Source organism: Drosophila biarmipes, chromosome 2R (genome assembly GCF_025231255.1).
Source record: "Drosophila biarmipes strain raj3 chromosome 2R, RU_DBia_V1.1, whole genome shotgun sequence".
Classification (NCBI taxonomy): Eukaryota; Metazoa; Arthropoda; class Insecta; order Diptera; family Drosophilidae; genus Drosophila; species Drosophila biarmipes.
In genome coordinates this window covers 11,636,160-11,647,506 of record NC_066615.1, presented here as the reverse complement: position 1 = coordinate 11,647,506, position 11,347 = coordinate 11,636,160, and the positions used below count along the sequence as shown (strand labels likewise).

General features: G+C 47.2%; 4 protein-coding genes across 5 annotated transcripts; 3 read left to right on the top strand and 1 right to left on the bottom strand.

Annotated features, from left to right (window-relative positions):
* Positions 1 to 148: 148 nt before the first annotated feature.
* LOC108030273 (kelch domain-containing protein 10 homolog) lies at positions 149 to 5,399 on the top strand. 2 transcript variants are annotated; one of them, XM_017103098.3, is made up of 4 exons: positions 149 to 568; positions 645 to 1,560; positions 3,505 to 4,062; positions 4,238 to 5,399. In XM_017103098.3, exons 2-4 carry the CDS (start codon positions 712 to 714, stop codon positions 4,667 to 4,669), a joined length of 1,839 nt encoding a protein of 612 aa, XP_016958587.1. In that variant the 5' UTR covers positions 149 to 568; positions 645 to 711; the 3' UTR covers positions 4,670 to 5,399. The 2 variants fall into 2 exon arrangements, with proteins under 2 accessions (XP_016958587.1, XP_016958588.1); XM_017103099.3 differs by having other exon boundaries at positions 149 to 1,560.
* A 1,144-nt stretch (positions 5,400 to 6,543) lies between these two features.
* On the top strand, positions 6,544 to 7,233 carry LOC108029974 (ragulator complex protein LAMTOR2 homolog). The gene is made up of 3 exons (XM_017102481.3): positions 6,544 to 6,705; positions 6,764 to 6,950; positions 7,017 to 7,233. Exons 1-3 carry the CDS (start codon positions 6,638 to 6,640, stop codon positions 7,137 to 7,139), a joined length of 378 nt encoding a protein of 125 aa, XP_016957970.1. The 5' UTR covers positions 6,544 to 6,637; the 3' UTR covers positions 7,140 to 7,233.
* A 224-nt stretch (positions 7,234 to 7,457) lies between these two features.
* Positions 7,458 to 11,218, bottom strand: LOC108030366 (pre-mRNA-processing factor 19). The gene is made up of 3 exons (XM_017103235.3): positions 11,078 to 11,218; positions 9,661 to 11,014; positions 7,458 to 7,724 (listed from the first exon to the last, which is right to left on the bottom strand). Exons 1-3 carry the CDS (start codon positions 11,094 to 11,096, stop codon positions 7,580 to 7,582), a joined length of 1,518 nt encoding a protein of 505 aa, XP_016958724.1. The 5' UTR covers positions 11,097 to 11,218; the 3' UTR covers positions 7,458 to 7,579.
* On the top strand, positions 7,826 to 9,555 carry LOC108029848 (uncharacterized). Its single transcript, XM_017102336.3, has 6 exons — positions 7,826 to 7,865; positions 7,921 to 7,997; positions 8,052 to 8,161; positions 8,216 to 8,986; positions 9,046 to 9,289; positions 9,351 to 9,555. Exons 1-6 carry the CDS (start codon positions 7,826 to 7,828, stop codon positions 9,546 to 9,548), a joined length of 1,440 nt encoding a protein of 479 aa, XP_016957825.3. The 3' UTR covers positions 9,549 to 9,555.
* Positions 11,219 to 11,347: the final 129 nt, after the last annotated feature.

Here is an 11,347-nt window from a genome sequence, read left to right as displayed (position 1 = left end):
CAACGTATGCAACCGTAAGTCTGTAAAAAAGGGATAGCAACAGCGTAAACAAAGAGATAGAGGATTTCTTCGACTAGAGATGGAAATATCGATTGACTTGCCAAGCATCGACGTTACCGATGCTTGCAAACCATCGATGCATGCTGCAATCGAAATTTCGCCACCTCTAGGACAACAACATTCGTGGGCTGCAGTTCTAAATTTAAAGCGTAGTTTGTCTGTCGATCTCGAAAAATGCGCGGATGCATCGACTGCAGTAATTAAACAATTCGCCAGCGAGCCACAACTAGTGAAATTGCAATAGCCCCGGGGGGACTGAAAACAAACAAAGAGCCAAAGCGAGCGAGCAAACATTTTCACGACCACGTAACGTAACACATGTGCGTGCGTGTATGCGTGGGTGCGAGCGAGAGGGAGCGTGTGTCAAAATGACAGCAGTGGCAAACACAAAAACAACAACAATAGCACCAGCAGCAGAAAGCAAATCAACAACCACAGCAGCAGCAACACCAACAACCACAGCAACAACAACAACAACAGCAGCAGCATAGTCAGCCAGCTGTGCGAGGTCGTTTCACCCCCTCCCCCCAGAAAATAGAAAAACAATATTTGACACAAAATCTTCTCTGCCCTCCAACAAACAGGATCAATTCAAGCCAAAATTGTTTGTTACGCTATCAGCCATCACTCTCCGGACAGAGCAAGCGTGTTATGAACATACTAAAACCAGCCAAGCTCAAGTGCATCGTGTTCAACCAACTGCGTCACACTTGGACGTTTCTATTGTTTCTCTGCGATTTGCTGGCCCAGATCTACGGCACGGCCCGGCCCACGGACCACCAGGAGCAGCTGGCCAACCAGAATAACAACAATAATAACAATAACAACGACGATCTGATCATGGAGCAGGACATGCCGGAGGAGGAAGTGGCTCGGCCGGAGCAGGGAGTAGTAGAGCAGCTGGAAGACGGAGAGTTGGTTCATCCGCTGCTGGACCAGCCGCCCGATATAATAGCCCTGTTCCAGGACAATCAGGGGGCCGGGGAGCCCATGGACGCGGCCAGCGATTTGGACGAGGAGGAGGAAGCGGACGACGACGACGTGGACGTGGACTATGACGACACCGATTCGGAGTCGGAGTTCGAGGAAATGTTCTCCGATGAGTCGACCAGCTCCAGCGATGAACTGGACGAGAACAGGACCGTGTTGAATGTCTCCCTGTCGCCGGAGGCCGATGGCAAGCCCGCTTTGTACTCCTTCCAGCCGCTGCGTTTGGTCAAGTGCCCGTACAAGGACAAGCACAAAGCCGGGGAGTTCCCGCTGGCGCGCAGTGGCCACCGAATCATCGCCTCCAATTCGCACCTGTACTCCCTGGGCGGCTACAATCCGCGCAGCGCCCTGGCCGCCTCGCGGCACGGTCGCTGCCTGCTCTTCCAGGAGCTGTGGAGCTACAACTTCGCCACCAGGACCTGGAAGCTGGAGCTGAATGCGGACAATGCCAGCAACATGCCCGTGGAGCTGGCCTCCAATGCGTTGACCATTCACAATAACGTGTTGATTGTGAGTATCTATTTGATGCTATATAAATCGCTTTGGGCAGGGGGCGGGCGGAGGGCCGTTGGGCGGACAAAAATAGATGAGTTGGATTCTCTCTCGCTCGTTGAGTGTGTTGGTTAACTAAACACAGAGAGAAATGTGGATCACTTAACGTTGGTCTCATAAAACGGTGGTGATATGCAGATAAACTTTAAACTGTGGAAGGAAATCGGAGTGCTGTGGTGGAAGGAAAACTCTGAGCTGATAAGAACGTATTTCAATGTGCCATTTTGTTTATATCAGCACTTGTGCACACACTTAGACAGAATGTAGACCCCAAAAACTATCTAGATTAGGTTTTGTAGAGAAGAAAGTAAGTTGGACATTAAGATATATGTACATAAGATCAGTAAGAAAATCATTAGTTTGGGAAATACCAAGCGTTATAGTTTTTCAATTGGTCAATTAAGCTTAATTGCTTAATAAGAATTAGGACTTGATTGTGGCAGCCATTCAGACATTAAGTATTGAAAGACACCATTGATCTTATCCAAAATTATCTCTTTTCTTCCCGTGTAGGCTAGCGAAATCATCAATTGCAATAAAAAAAACTTGTTTGTGCTGAAGTAGAAAACACAATTGAATGATGAAATGAGCAGGGAAATCACACACAGCTGATCGTTGTTCAGATCTCGAGAGAGAGAGTGAAAATAGAGACGGAGAGGGTTATTCTGGGCAATGAAAATGGCCAGGGCCAATGCCACGCCCTGCTCCGCGCCTCCACTCCTCGGGCCTGGGGCTTTTGTTTATGCATTCTAAACACCCGAAATGTCAACCCAAACAGCTGCCCATGGCCATTGCCGTTTGCCTCTCACTCGGTGGGCACCTCCTCCTCTTTCTCCCCACCTCTTCCGCCTCTGCGCATGCCAGGCAACCCTCTTTTCCACATTGGTTACTACGCAGTTGTTGTTTATGCTGCTGCCGCATGCAACAACTTGTTTTCCAGCTTTCCCCACCTCGCGCGCTGCTGGAAAAGCTCAAAACATTGTATTTACCATTTTCATACCCACCCAGCAGCAGCAGCTGAGAGCGCGCGCTTTTTTTTCGGAGGAGGAAACTAACCAAAATGAAAAACCGAAAGCAAAGCCAACGGGAGCTGTTGGCATTTTATGCTGGCAGCAATGCCCTTCCCTTGCATTCCACAATTAGCTATAATTTGATGACGAATCATGCCCCGATACATACACAAAAACAGACTGGAGACACATGTTTCCGCTTATCTGGGCTGCAGCTCAGCCTCCCTCCGGCCGACCCTCCTCATTTTCCTAGTCTTTGTATGGGGAAATCTCCTCCCTCTCCTTCTCCTCCGCCACCAGGCGATGATAAGCTGCTGCCGCTCAAGTATCTGCTAATTGAATGCATTGGCAGCAATGCCAGCGGCGTGGATGCCACCCGCTTAAGTCTACATATCTGTATACTCGCAGCAGAAATGATCTACAAAGTCAGGAAAATACAATAGTCTTTTGAAAAAAGGGGGTTTTCACGGAGAAAGTATTTAGGTATTCAAAAAAATTAATAGATTTAAGTTTTCTAAGCCCTTGTTTTAAGTAGTTACATATTGTTTCTATTAACCAATAAAACTAATTCAACTTATCTGTACACCATAAATGATCTACAAAGTCAGGAATTTTCAATAGTCAGAGTTTTTTTATAGACAGTAATTAAATATTCCACAAATCCATATTCTCCACCTTTTATACTTTCACTTCTGTTTCTCTTTTACAAGTTTTATCTTCTTATCTGTATTATTAATTCTATATATCTGTCTGATTAAAAAAGAGATTTTTTATATAGAAATTTAAATATTCATGTTTATGCCCATAATGTACATTTAAGATCATTTTTACTAGTTAAGTTAAGTAAATCTTTAATGTTACATTATAATCCATTTCCTATTTACCTTTTCAGTCCCATGGAGGCACCGGCTTTCCCTTTGGAGAATCCTGCTCCAACGACTGCTACGTTTATTGCACGCCCAGCGCAGGCGCTACCACGGGTGTGCAGCGCCTGAAGGTGACGGGCGATCTGCCCACGGCTCAGTACGGACCGGGCATCGTGATCCACAAGCACTTCCTGTACACGATCGGCGGAACGACGGGCTTTGACTACACATGTGATGTGTATCGCTTGGATTTGCACACCGGCGTGTGGGAGAATGTGTACATCAGTCGCCCGGAGATGCGCGACGATCCGGAGGGTCGCTATCGCCACGAGGTCGTCTACGACGGCAAGCACATCTTTGTGCTGGGCGGCGGAACTTCTCACTCGGTCTACGATCTGCAGCGCATTCCAGCCTACAACCTGGAGGCAAATTGCTGGGATTATTTCGACACGTATCCCGACCGGCGTGCCGCTGACATAGAATTCCGCAACGTGGGCTATCCCAAGCCGCGCAAGTGCTTCTCCTGTGTGCAACACCAGTCCGCCAACGGGGACATCGAGGCTTTTATCACGGGCGGTCTGCAGGTGAGCTGTTTTTTGCATATTTCCCAAATATACGAGAATTTAATGATAGAAAGCATAAAAAATACATCAAATGGTCTTTTTACGAAAACCAAAAACCTAAAGAAGCATTTCTATCCTTAGATAACATCGTTAATTTATCATTGTGGGTGTTAAATTTATATTTCTCCATTTGCAGGGCGACTTCTCCACGTACTTTTCGGACATTTGGAAGCTCAATTTGCGCACCAAGCACTGGTTCCGCATCGAGACGGCCAGCCTGCCCCGCCCCCTGTACTTCCATTCGGCGGCCCACTCGGATAATGGATGCATGTACGTGTTCGGAGGCATCGAGTACAATGACAAGGAGATGCGCCGACGCAACGACCTGTACAAGATGTGGATGACGGTGCCCAAGCTGAGCGAGATGTGCTGGGACGCGATCACCTACTACAATGACAACTTGGATGAGTACGACCGAAAGACGCTGCTGGGGGCCGGAATACCCAAACGTTTCGCGGATCGGCTACCGCCGCAGCGCAGGAAGCGCTTGGACATGAGCCAGCCCGACCCGTCCATGCTTATTTCGCTGTACTCGAACCCAAAGCGTGCCCGCTCCGCAACGCAATAGGCCTGCCCCTCCCCCGTTACCACGAGAATAAATCGAATCCGAGGAGGGGAGCGGTGGCTCCTCGCCCCGGAAACTGTTTCAGTTGCAGAACTTTACGTTACTATTGTTTAAAAGTTTTGTTTTACATTGAGCGCGCGCTGTGATCGAATACGAAGGACATTTATAGTTGTACACATATGTATGTATTTTGATACTCGAAAGGAGAGGCGGACATGTTTAGCATGTAAATAAGATTGTAATTAAGTTTAGCTAGCGGAACAACAGCCAGAGACAGGCCATGCGTGTGTATTCTGAACTTCAGCTAACAGATCGACCAGCGCACCCCACACCCCAGAAAATTCAAGCAACCGCAATAAAAACCCCACAGTATCTCACCAGGTCCCCCCAGAACTTACTCAAAAAATATATATATTAACGGCCCCGATATATTGTTCACCCCTCTCTTTAAATCCCACACCCCACTTTGCACCCCAACGAACCAATATTGAAGGCTACACCAAACAATGTCATATAGAGGGGGCAGCCCCGATGTATTTTTGTCAAAGTGTACATAATACTAGGCGGTAGTAATATTTAATTAACATAAGACTCCCATCATTATTGCGATATCATGTACCCATGCAGTGCGTAAGGTACTGCCGCCTCCGTGGCGACCATCGGTTTGCTCGGTTTATCTTACCCAAGACTAAATTCGGTTGAATCTAAGTTAATAAATAAATTTTAAATGCAACACCATGGCTTCCCTGTTGTTTCGTACCATTCGCATCCTGGCACAGATTGTTCGCGGCGTAGTTGCCAATGACCCAGTTTCTTGCTTTTGCAGCCAAACAAAGACCCTGTTCGTGGACGGGCTGGGATTCCTCGAAAGGATGGGGCAGGCTCGGCTGAGTCATGCGCCGTTTGCAGACCCGAAATGCACCCTTGATAGCCATGATTTTCGGCAAACTGCGTAGCACCATATCAAGGACCAAAGTACAGGTATTCGGGCGGTGAAGCGCTTCGAATTCGGTGGTTGAAAGTAACGACTGTTGCTCTGACCCCGTGGAGCGTTGATGCAGTGCACAACGGTGGTGGAAGGGCGAGGGAGAGTGCAGTTTTTGCTGCGCAGTACGCCGTGACCTGGTTCGACTATGACGTCACCAAATACTCCTTCAAATTCTCGCTAAGCAGGCGTTGTGGGTGGATGAAGATAATTTTTGATGACACTTTAGCAAATCTGAACTCCGAGGTAAGTGTCTTTCATAAAGGAGCTGGTATGAAGCATTAAATATCCATAAATGGTATACATATGTATCATAGGGTATACCTTAGGGAAATAATAAGAATTCTGAAAGCCGAAGTCCTATTTTAAGAACTTAAATTAAGAGAAGTAGAAACTTAAAGCTTTTATTAAATATAAAAGGTCAGTCTGCAGTTTTATAATCTTAAGTTATTTTCAATTAAAAAATGTTATTAATATACATTTAATTCGTGATACATAATACATTTTGAAATCTTTTCATTCCACAAACTCATTGTTTTTAAAAATGTAAGGTTTATAATTCGTATATAATAAAATAATTTTAATTTTTTATATAACATACTTAGAATATAAATAGCAATCAGCATTTAACATTTAAAATAATATTTAAAAATGGTTTTCAAAAATTATGATTTTTTTTCTTTAAAATTTAAATGTTATTGGTCTATATATATATTACACTATAATGAAATTAAAAATATATAACTTAAAAATGTATTTTTCCTTTAAACATTAATATTTAAATTTAAAGTAATTATATCAGCTGTTAATGTAACATATTAGTTTAGTTGGGAATTTCAAATCAGCATTATAAGTAGCGCCACAGGTTTGCCATTCGCAGCGCAACGCCTTCACCTTATCAGCTGAACCATTGGCCATTCACAGGGCAGTGTTTGTGAAGGCGTAGTTCTGTTGTTTTCCTTTTTTCCTCATTAAAAACCCACAAAATGCTGAAACCCAAAGCCCTGACGCACGTGCTCAGCCAGGCGAACACCGGCGGAGTGGAGAACACGCTGTAAGAAGGCCACACATCTGTTTGGTTCCACCATTAAAGAGTTTCCCCACTCCCACAGCCTGCTCAGCCAGGAAGGAGCCCTCCTGGCCTACTCCGGCTACGGCGATAAGGATGCCAGGATCACGGCTGCCATAGCCAGCAATATTTGGGCAGCCTACGAGAAGCATGGCCGGAATGCCTTCCGCGAGGATCGCCTGACTTTCGTCCTGATTGATTGCGAAAACGGTCATGTGGCCATCACACAGGTGGGTTGGATTTTTAGGGAACCCTTGAGTGGAAAGTATTTGCTATATTCCGTATTATTATTCCAGGTGGCCAGTGTGCTGCTGTGCTTGTATGCCAAGCAAACCGTGGGACTGGGTCTTCTGAAGCAAAAGGCCATGTCACTGGCCTCCTATTTGGAGCGACCGCTCAAGCAGATCTCGGCCTCATAAAGATAACACAATGATATACCATATTTCGTACTGAAGTCGTTTATAAGTGTATGCATTAACATTGAAATTAAATCTGTGAATAGTCTTTCAAAAAGAGCGTTTCATTATAATATGGATTCTTCTTTAGATTTTGATAATGTATTTGAACAGTTCTTTTATAAGAGGTTGACAACTAAGGGTCGTTTTATCGTCTAGGTGTCAACTTAAAGTAGGACCTAACCCTTGTTCAAACAAGTTTGTAATATATGTGAAAGATTTTATAAATATCTCTTTACTTCCCAAGTAAAAATAATGCAGTCTTAAAAAATAAGAAAAACGTTTTAGATGAAGGTCAGGTTTATTTTTCTGCAAGATTTGTTCAAGAAACGCGCAATCTAGGGATACAGTGAATAAGAAAATTAGCTGGACTTAATTACTAAATATGCGGACTCCAAGAAAGCTTATTCGATGGCGTACAGCTTCAGGGTGCGGTCCATGCTGGTGGAGGCCAGATACTGAGCATGCTTTCCGAATCTCACGCCCGTTGCCAGGGCCGTGTGGTCGTTGAATACCTTCAGTTCCTGCCACTGCTTGCACAGGTAAACCCTGAAAGTAAATCGAAGAAGCAGTCAGAATAACAATTTCACCTTGGCAACATATCAAATACGTCAAGTGCGGAGATCCTTACTTGCCATTCTGATTCTAAAATGCGGAAGTTTAAGAGGAAAGTTTACCGCGAGTATGAAAGTAGGTTTATAACATACACATTTTATACTGTTGTGTAAATTTAATGTTCTCCAAGATTTTGTGCGGCCCAAAACCCATGTGGAACCGGAACCTCCAAAACCCATTAATTTATCGATCGATGACTTCAATGCGGTGCGTCTCAAAACCTTTCCTCTTTTCCCTATTTAATATTAAAGATGTTTTCAGCGCGGGGAAATCGCCAATCCACGTGCGCCTTGTGTGGTGACCACCATCGATCCGGATTACATAAAAGATGCCAGTCTGCAGCGTTTGGCCCGAAAGTTTCGGATGAAAACGTACGGAGTGGAGTAATAAAATTGTGTAAAAGGTTAACACTATCCACCTTTCAGGGACATTCTTCTCCTGAGAGGGATTACGCGCAACCGCTTCATGTACTATGCCACGCAAGAACTGTTTCTGGACCGCAAGCGAGAGAAGGAGTACCAGGACAGCCTCTACGAGAAGGCCGAGGAGTTTCACAAGTTTGCCGAGGACTCTCTGAAGAAAATGGAGTCGGACGAATTCAAGAAAATGCTGGAGGCCCAGGAAAAGCTAAAGACTCTGAAGGAAAGCAAGTTGGCCGAGGAGCTTAACGAGGTGAAGCTGGAGCACCAGCGCGTCCTGATGGAAGTGCAGGAGGTATACGGGCGCTTTCAGTATCTGCTCAAGCTGATCAGCTACTTTGACGACACGGTGGAGGAGGAGCAGACCGAAGGTGGCGATGACAGCAATAGACTTGTGATGCCGCAGGAGATTGTGGCCATGGAGATCACCGAACGACATCCAGCGGGTCTGGAGCAAGTGCGTCAGGTGCAAAACTACATGGAAAAGATAGTGCGACCCTATTTGGCCAAACGGAATCACCTCAACGCGGACATCTGGATTCGGGGCTATGAGAGGAACCGCTTGAAGGTGTCCAACTACAATAGACGTTTCACCCAGCTAGCTCTGTTGAACCACATTGTGGGCATCCTCCACGATAAGTCCCAGAAGACATATGAGCGCCAGGTGAAAGCCAATGTGTTCCTCAAGGATCCTGAGTTTCTGCAGCGTCGAGTGGCAGGGCTCCAGGAGCGTGCGAAGGGTCTATTGAATGACTACGAGCAGAGATACTGCAAGGAGTAAGTTCCAATGGTTTCTGGCTGTAAATCTTTCTTTAAATGTGTTGTTTTCTTGCCAGCAAGCTGAACATCAAGCTTAATAGTATTATCCCAGTAATACTCAAGCAAATCCAAAACAAAGTCCAGCCGGAGCAAAAGAAGGAGGTGACGGAGCCACCTCCTAAGCCAATAGCTCAGAAGTCCTCCAAGCAGTGGAGGACCCTGGAGGATATGCAGCCTCCTCCACCACCACCCAAATCCACATACGAGGACGAGCAGGACACAACACTGGCTAAAGTGGAGAAAATCCAAGCCTATGTTCTGGTTTGTTTACGATAAGATCGGTTAGTGAAAAATTTTTTTAAGAATGGTTTTAACTTTTCAGGATATCTTGGCTAAGTTGGACCACTTTGAGCCGAACAAGCTGCGTAGCGTGGAGCAGCAGGTTCGCCGTCGCATAGCAGCGGAGAAGGAGATGTCTCGACGCGCTCTGGTCAAACAGAACCGCCTCCACAACTGGATGGCTCACTTCAAGAAACATCACGATCTGCAGGTGGAGCAGCGATGGAAGAACAAGGTCTAGGTTGAAGGCAAACCTTTGAAAGGATTATTTTAGCCTTACATTTTATATGTTTAAGAATATCACACATTCTGCTAAAAGATTATAAAGACCACAAGAAGAACCCTTCACTTACCTGACATCGCTGCCGGCAATGGCCAAATAGGTTCCGCTCTGGTCGAAGCACAGATCCTTGACCTCGTAGCCGTCATCAAGCTGGATCGTCTTGAAGTTCTTCAGCTTTCGCAAATCCCACAGCTTGACACAGGCGTCATCTGCGGCGGTGGCCAGGTAGTAACCGTTCTCCGAGAAGGAGATGGCCGAAATGGGACCGGTGTGGCCAGGGAAGTTGGCCACGTTGCTCTGCTCCTTCAGATCCCAGATCTTGACCTGGGAGTCCATGGTGCCCGTGCCGAAGATCAGACCATCGGGATGGAATTGCGCTGTTGTCAGGCCAACCTCAGCGGTGTCGATTACCTTGGTGAGCAGGCGACCCGTGCGGATGTCGGAGAAGGCCCAGTGCTTGTCGGACGATGTGGACAGCAAATAGTCGCCAGTGGGGTGCAGCGAGAGTCCGGTCACGGGTCCTTCATGGCACCGCAGGAGCAGTTGCGTCTGCGAAGTGGGCACGTGCCAGATGCGGATGTTCATGTCGGGGGAGCCGGTAATGACCGTATCCTCGTTCGGGTGATAGATGACTTTGGTGATCTTCTTGGTGTGTCCCTTCAGGATGGCCACCATCTGCTCGGTGTCCTTGTTGAACACGGTGGCGTTTTTATCGTTGCCTCCGGTCAGAATCTTGCTGTGATCGGCACTGTTGATGTCCAGGGCCAGAATGCCGGGCACCGAGGCCGAGTGCAGGCCGGGATGGGAGGCGACGGTGAGGAAGCCCTTCAGCTGATCCGTTGTGACCAGATCCTCGGGCACCGTGCGTCCGCGCTTCTTACGCTCCTGCGTCAGCACCGTGGCCTTGTCCTGTAGTTTCTGTATGACCTCGGCGCTCATGCCCGCCTGCTCCATGGGATGGGCAGCGGATCCACCAGCCTCGGAGGCCAAGGCGGGCTGGGGAATAGTCGTCGGGGCATTGATAATGCCCGCCTGGGGTTTAAGCGTGGCCAGAGCCTCGCGAGCGGCGGCCACCTCCTTGTTGAGGCGGGCAATCACGCGGCAGGCGGCATCGTGCTGGTAGAGAGCGTGCGACAACTCCTGGCGCGTCGTCTGCAGCTGCTGGCGCTGTGTGAACGAGTGGATCATCAGGGCGTCCCACTCGTCCTGCATCGTCTTCAGGGTGGCCGGAATGCTGGTGGCGCTCGGCGGCTTCGGTTTCACCACGGCCGGCGTCTTGATCTCGATCAGCTCCTCCGGCTTCAGCTCCTTTCCGCTGATCGGGTCGCAGCCGTTCTCCAGCAGATACTTCTCAATCACCCGCTTCTCGAAGACGGCTCCCGAATGCGGCGAAACCACGGGCGTCTCGGGGACTTCGTTTGTCACTGGAACGGAGAGCGCGATCGATATCGGTTAAGTGCCCACCGCAAGCTATCTCATTTACTTACGTGCGCAAACCAAAGCCATTGCTGTTTGTGTTTATTTAACTTCTCGCGCAGTCTAGTTGGTAAATTTAATGTTTTACACGTTTTTCCCGAGCCAAGCGCTAAATTGTCGGCAAAGCCGCTTCTTGTTATTATGCCAGTCGCAGTGCCACGCGGGAGTTATCGAAAACGGGGCTGCCAGATAGGTTGGTTGTGAATGCCAAAAATAGCTAGAAAGAATAATTTAATTATTTAGAAACATATTAAATAAATTCAGTTAGTAAATAATAATAA

Bases quoted from the DNA above. Each gene is read 5' to 3' on its own strand.
- LOC108030273 (XM_017103098.3), top strand. From the start codon at position 712: ATGAACATACTAAAACCAGCCAAGCTCAAGTGCATCGTGTTCAACCAA. The intron at 1,561-3,504 runs GTGAGTATCTAT...TTACCTTTTCAG, and splicing joins TTCACAATAACGTGTTGATT to TCCCATGGAGGCACCGGCTT. The intron at 4,063-4,237 runs GTGAGCTGTTTT...CTCCATTTGCAG, and splicing joins TTATCACGGGCGGTCTGCAG to GGCGACTTCTCCACGTACTT.
- LOC108029974 (XM_017102481.3), top strand. From the start codon at position 6,638: ATGCTGAAACCCAAAGCCCTGACGCACGTGCTCAGCCAGGCGAACACC. The intron at 6,706-6,763 runs GTAAGAAGGCCA...CCACTCCCACAG, and splicing joins GGCGGAGTGGAGAACACGCT to CCTGCTCAGCCAGGAAGGAG. The intron at 6,951-7,016 runs GTGGGTTGGATT...TTATTATTCCAG, and splicing joins GTCATGTGGCCATCACACAG to GTGGCCAGTGTGCTGCTGTG.
- LOC108029848 (XM_017102336.3), top strand. From the start codon at position 7,826: ATGCGGAAGTTTAAGAGGAAAGTTTACCGCGAGTATGAAA. The intron at 7,866-7,920 runs GTAGGTTTATAA...ATGTTCTCCAAG, and splicing joins AGTTTACCGCGAGTATGAAA to ATTTTGTGCGGCCCAAAACC. The intron at 7,998-8,051 runs GTGCGTCTCAAA...AGATGTTTTCAG, and splicing joins CGATCGATGACTTCAATGCG to CGCGGGGAAATCGCCAATCC.
- LOC108030366 (XM_017103235.3), bottom strand. The intron at 7,725-9,660 runs GTAAGTGAAGGG...ATTTACTTTCAG, and splicing joins ATTGCCGGCAGCGATGTCAG to GGTTTACCTGTGCAAGCAGT.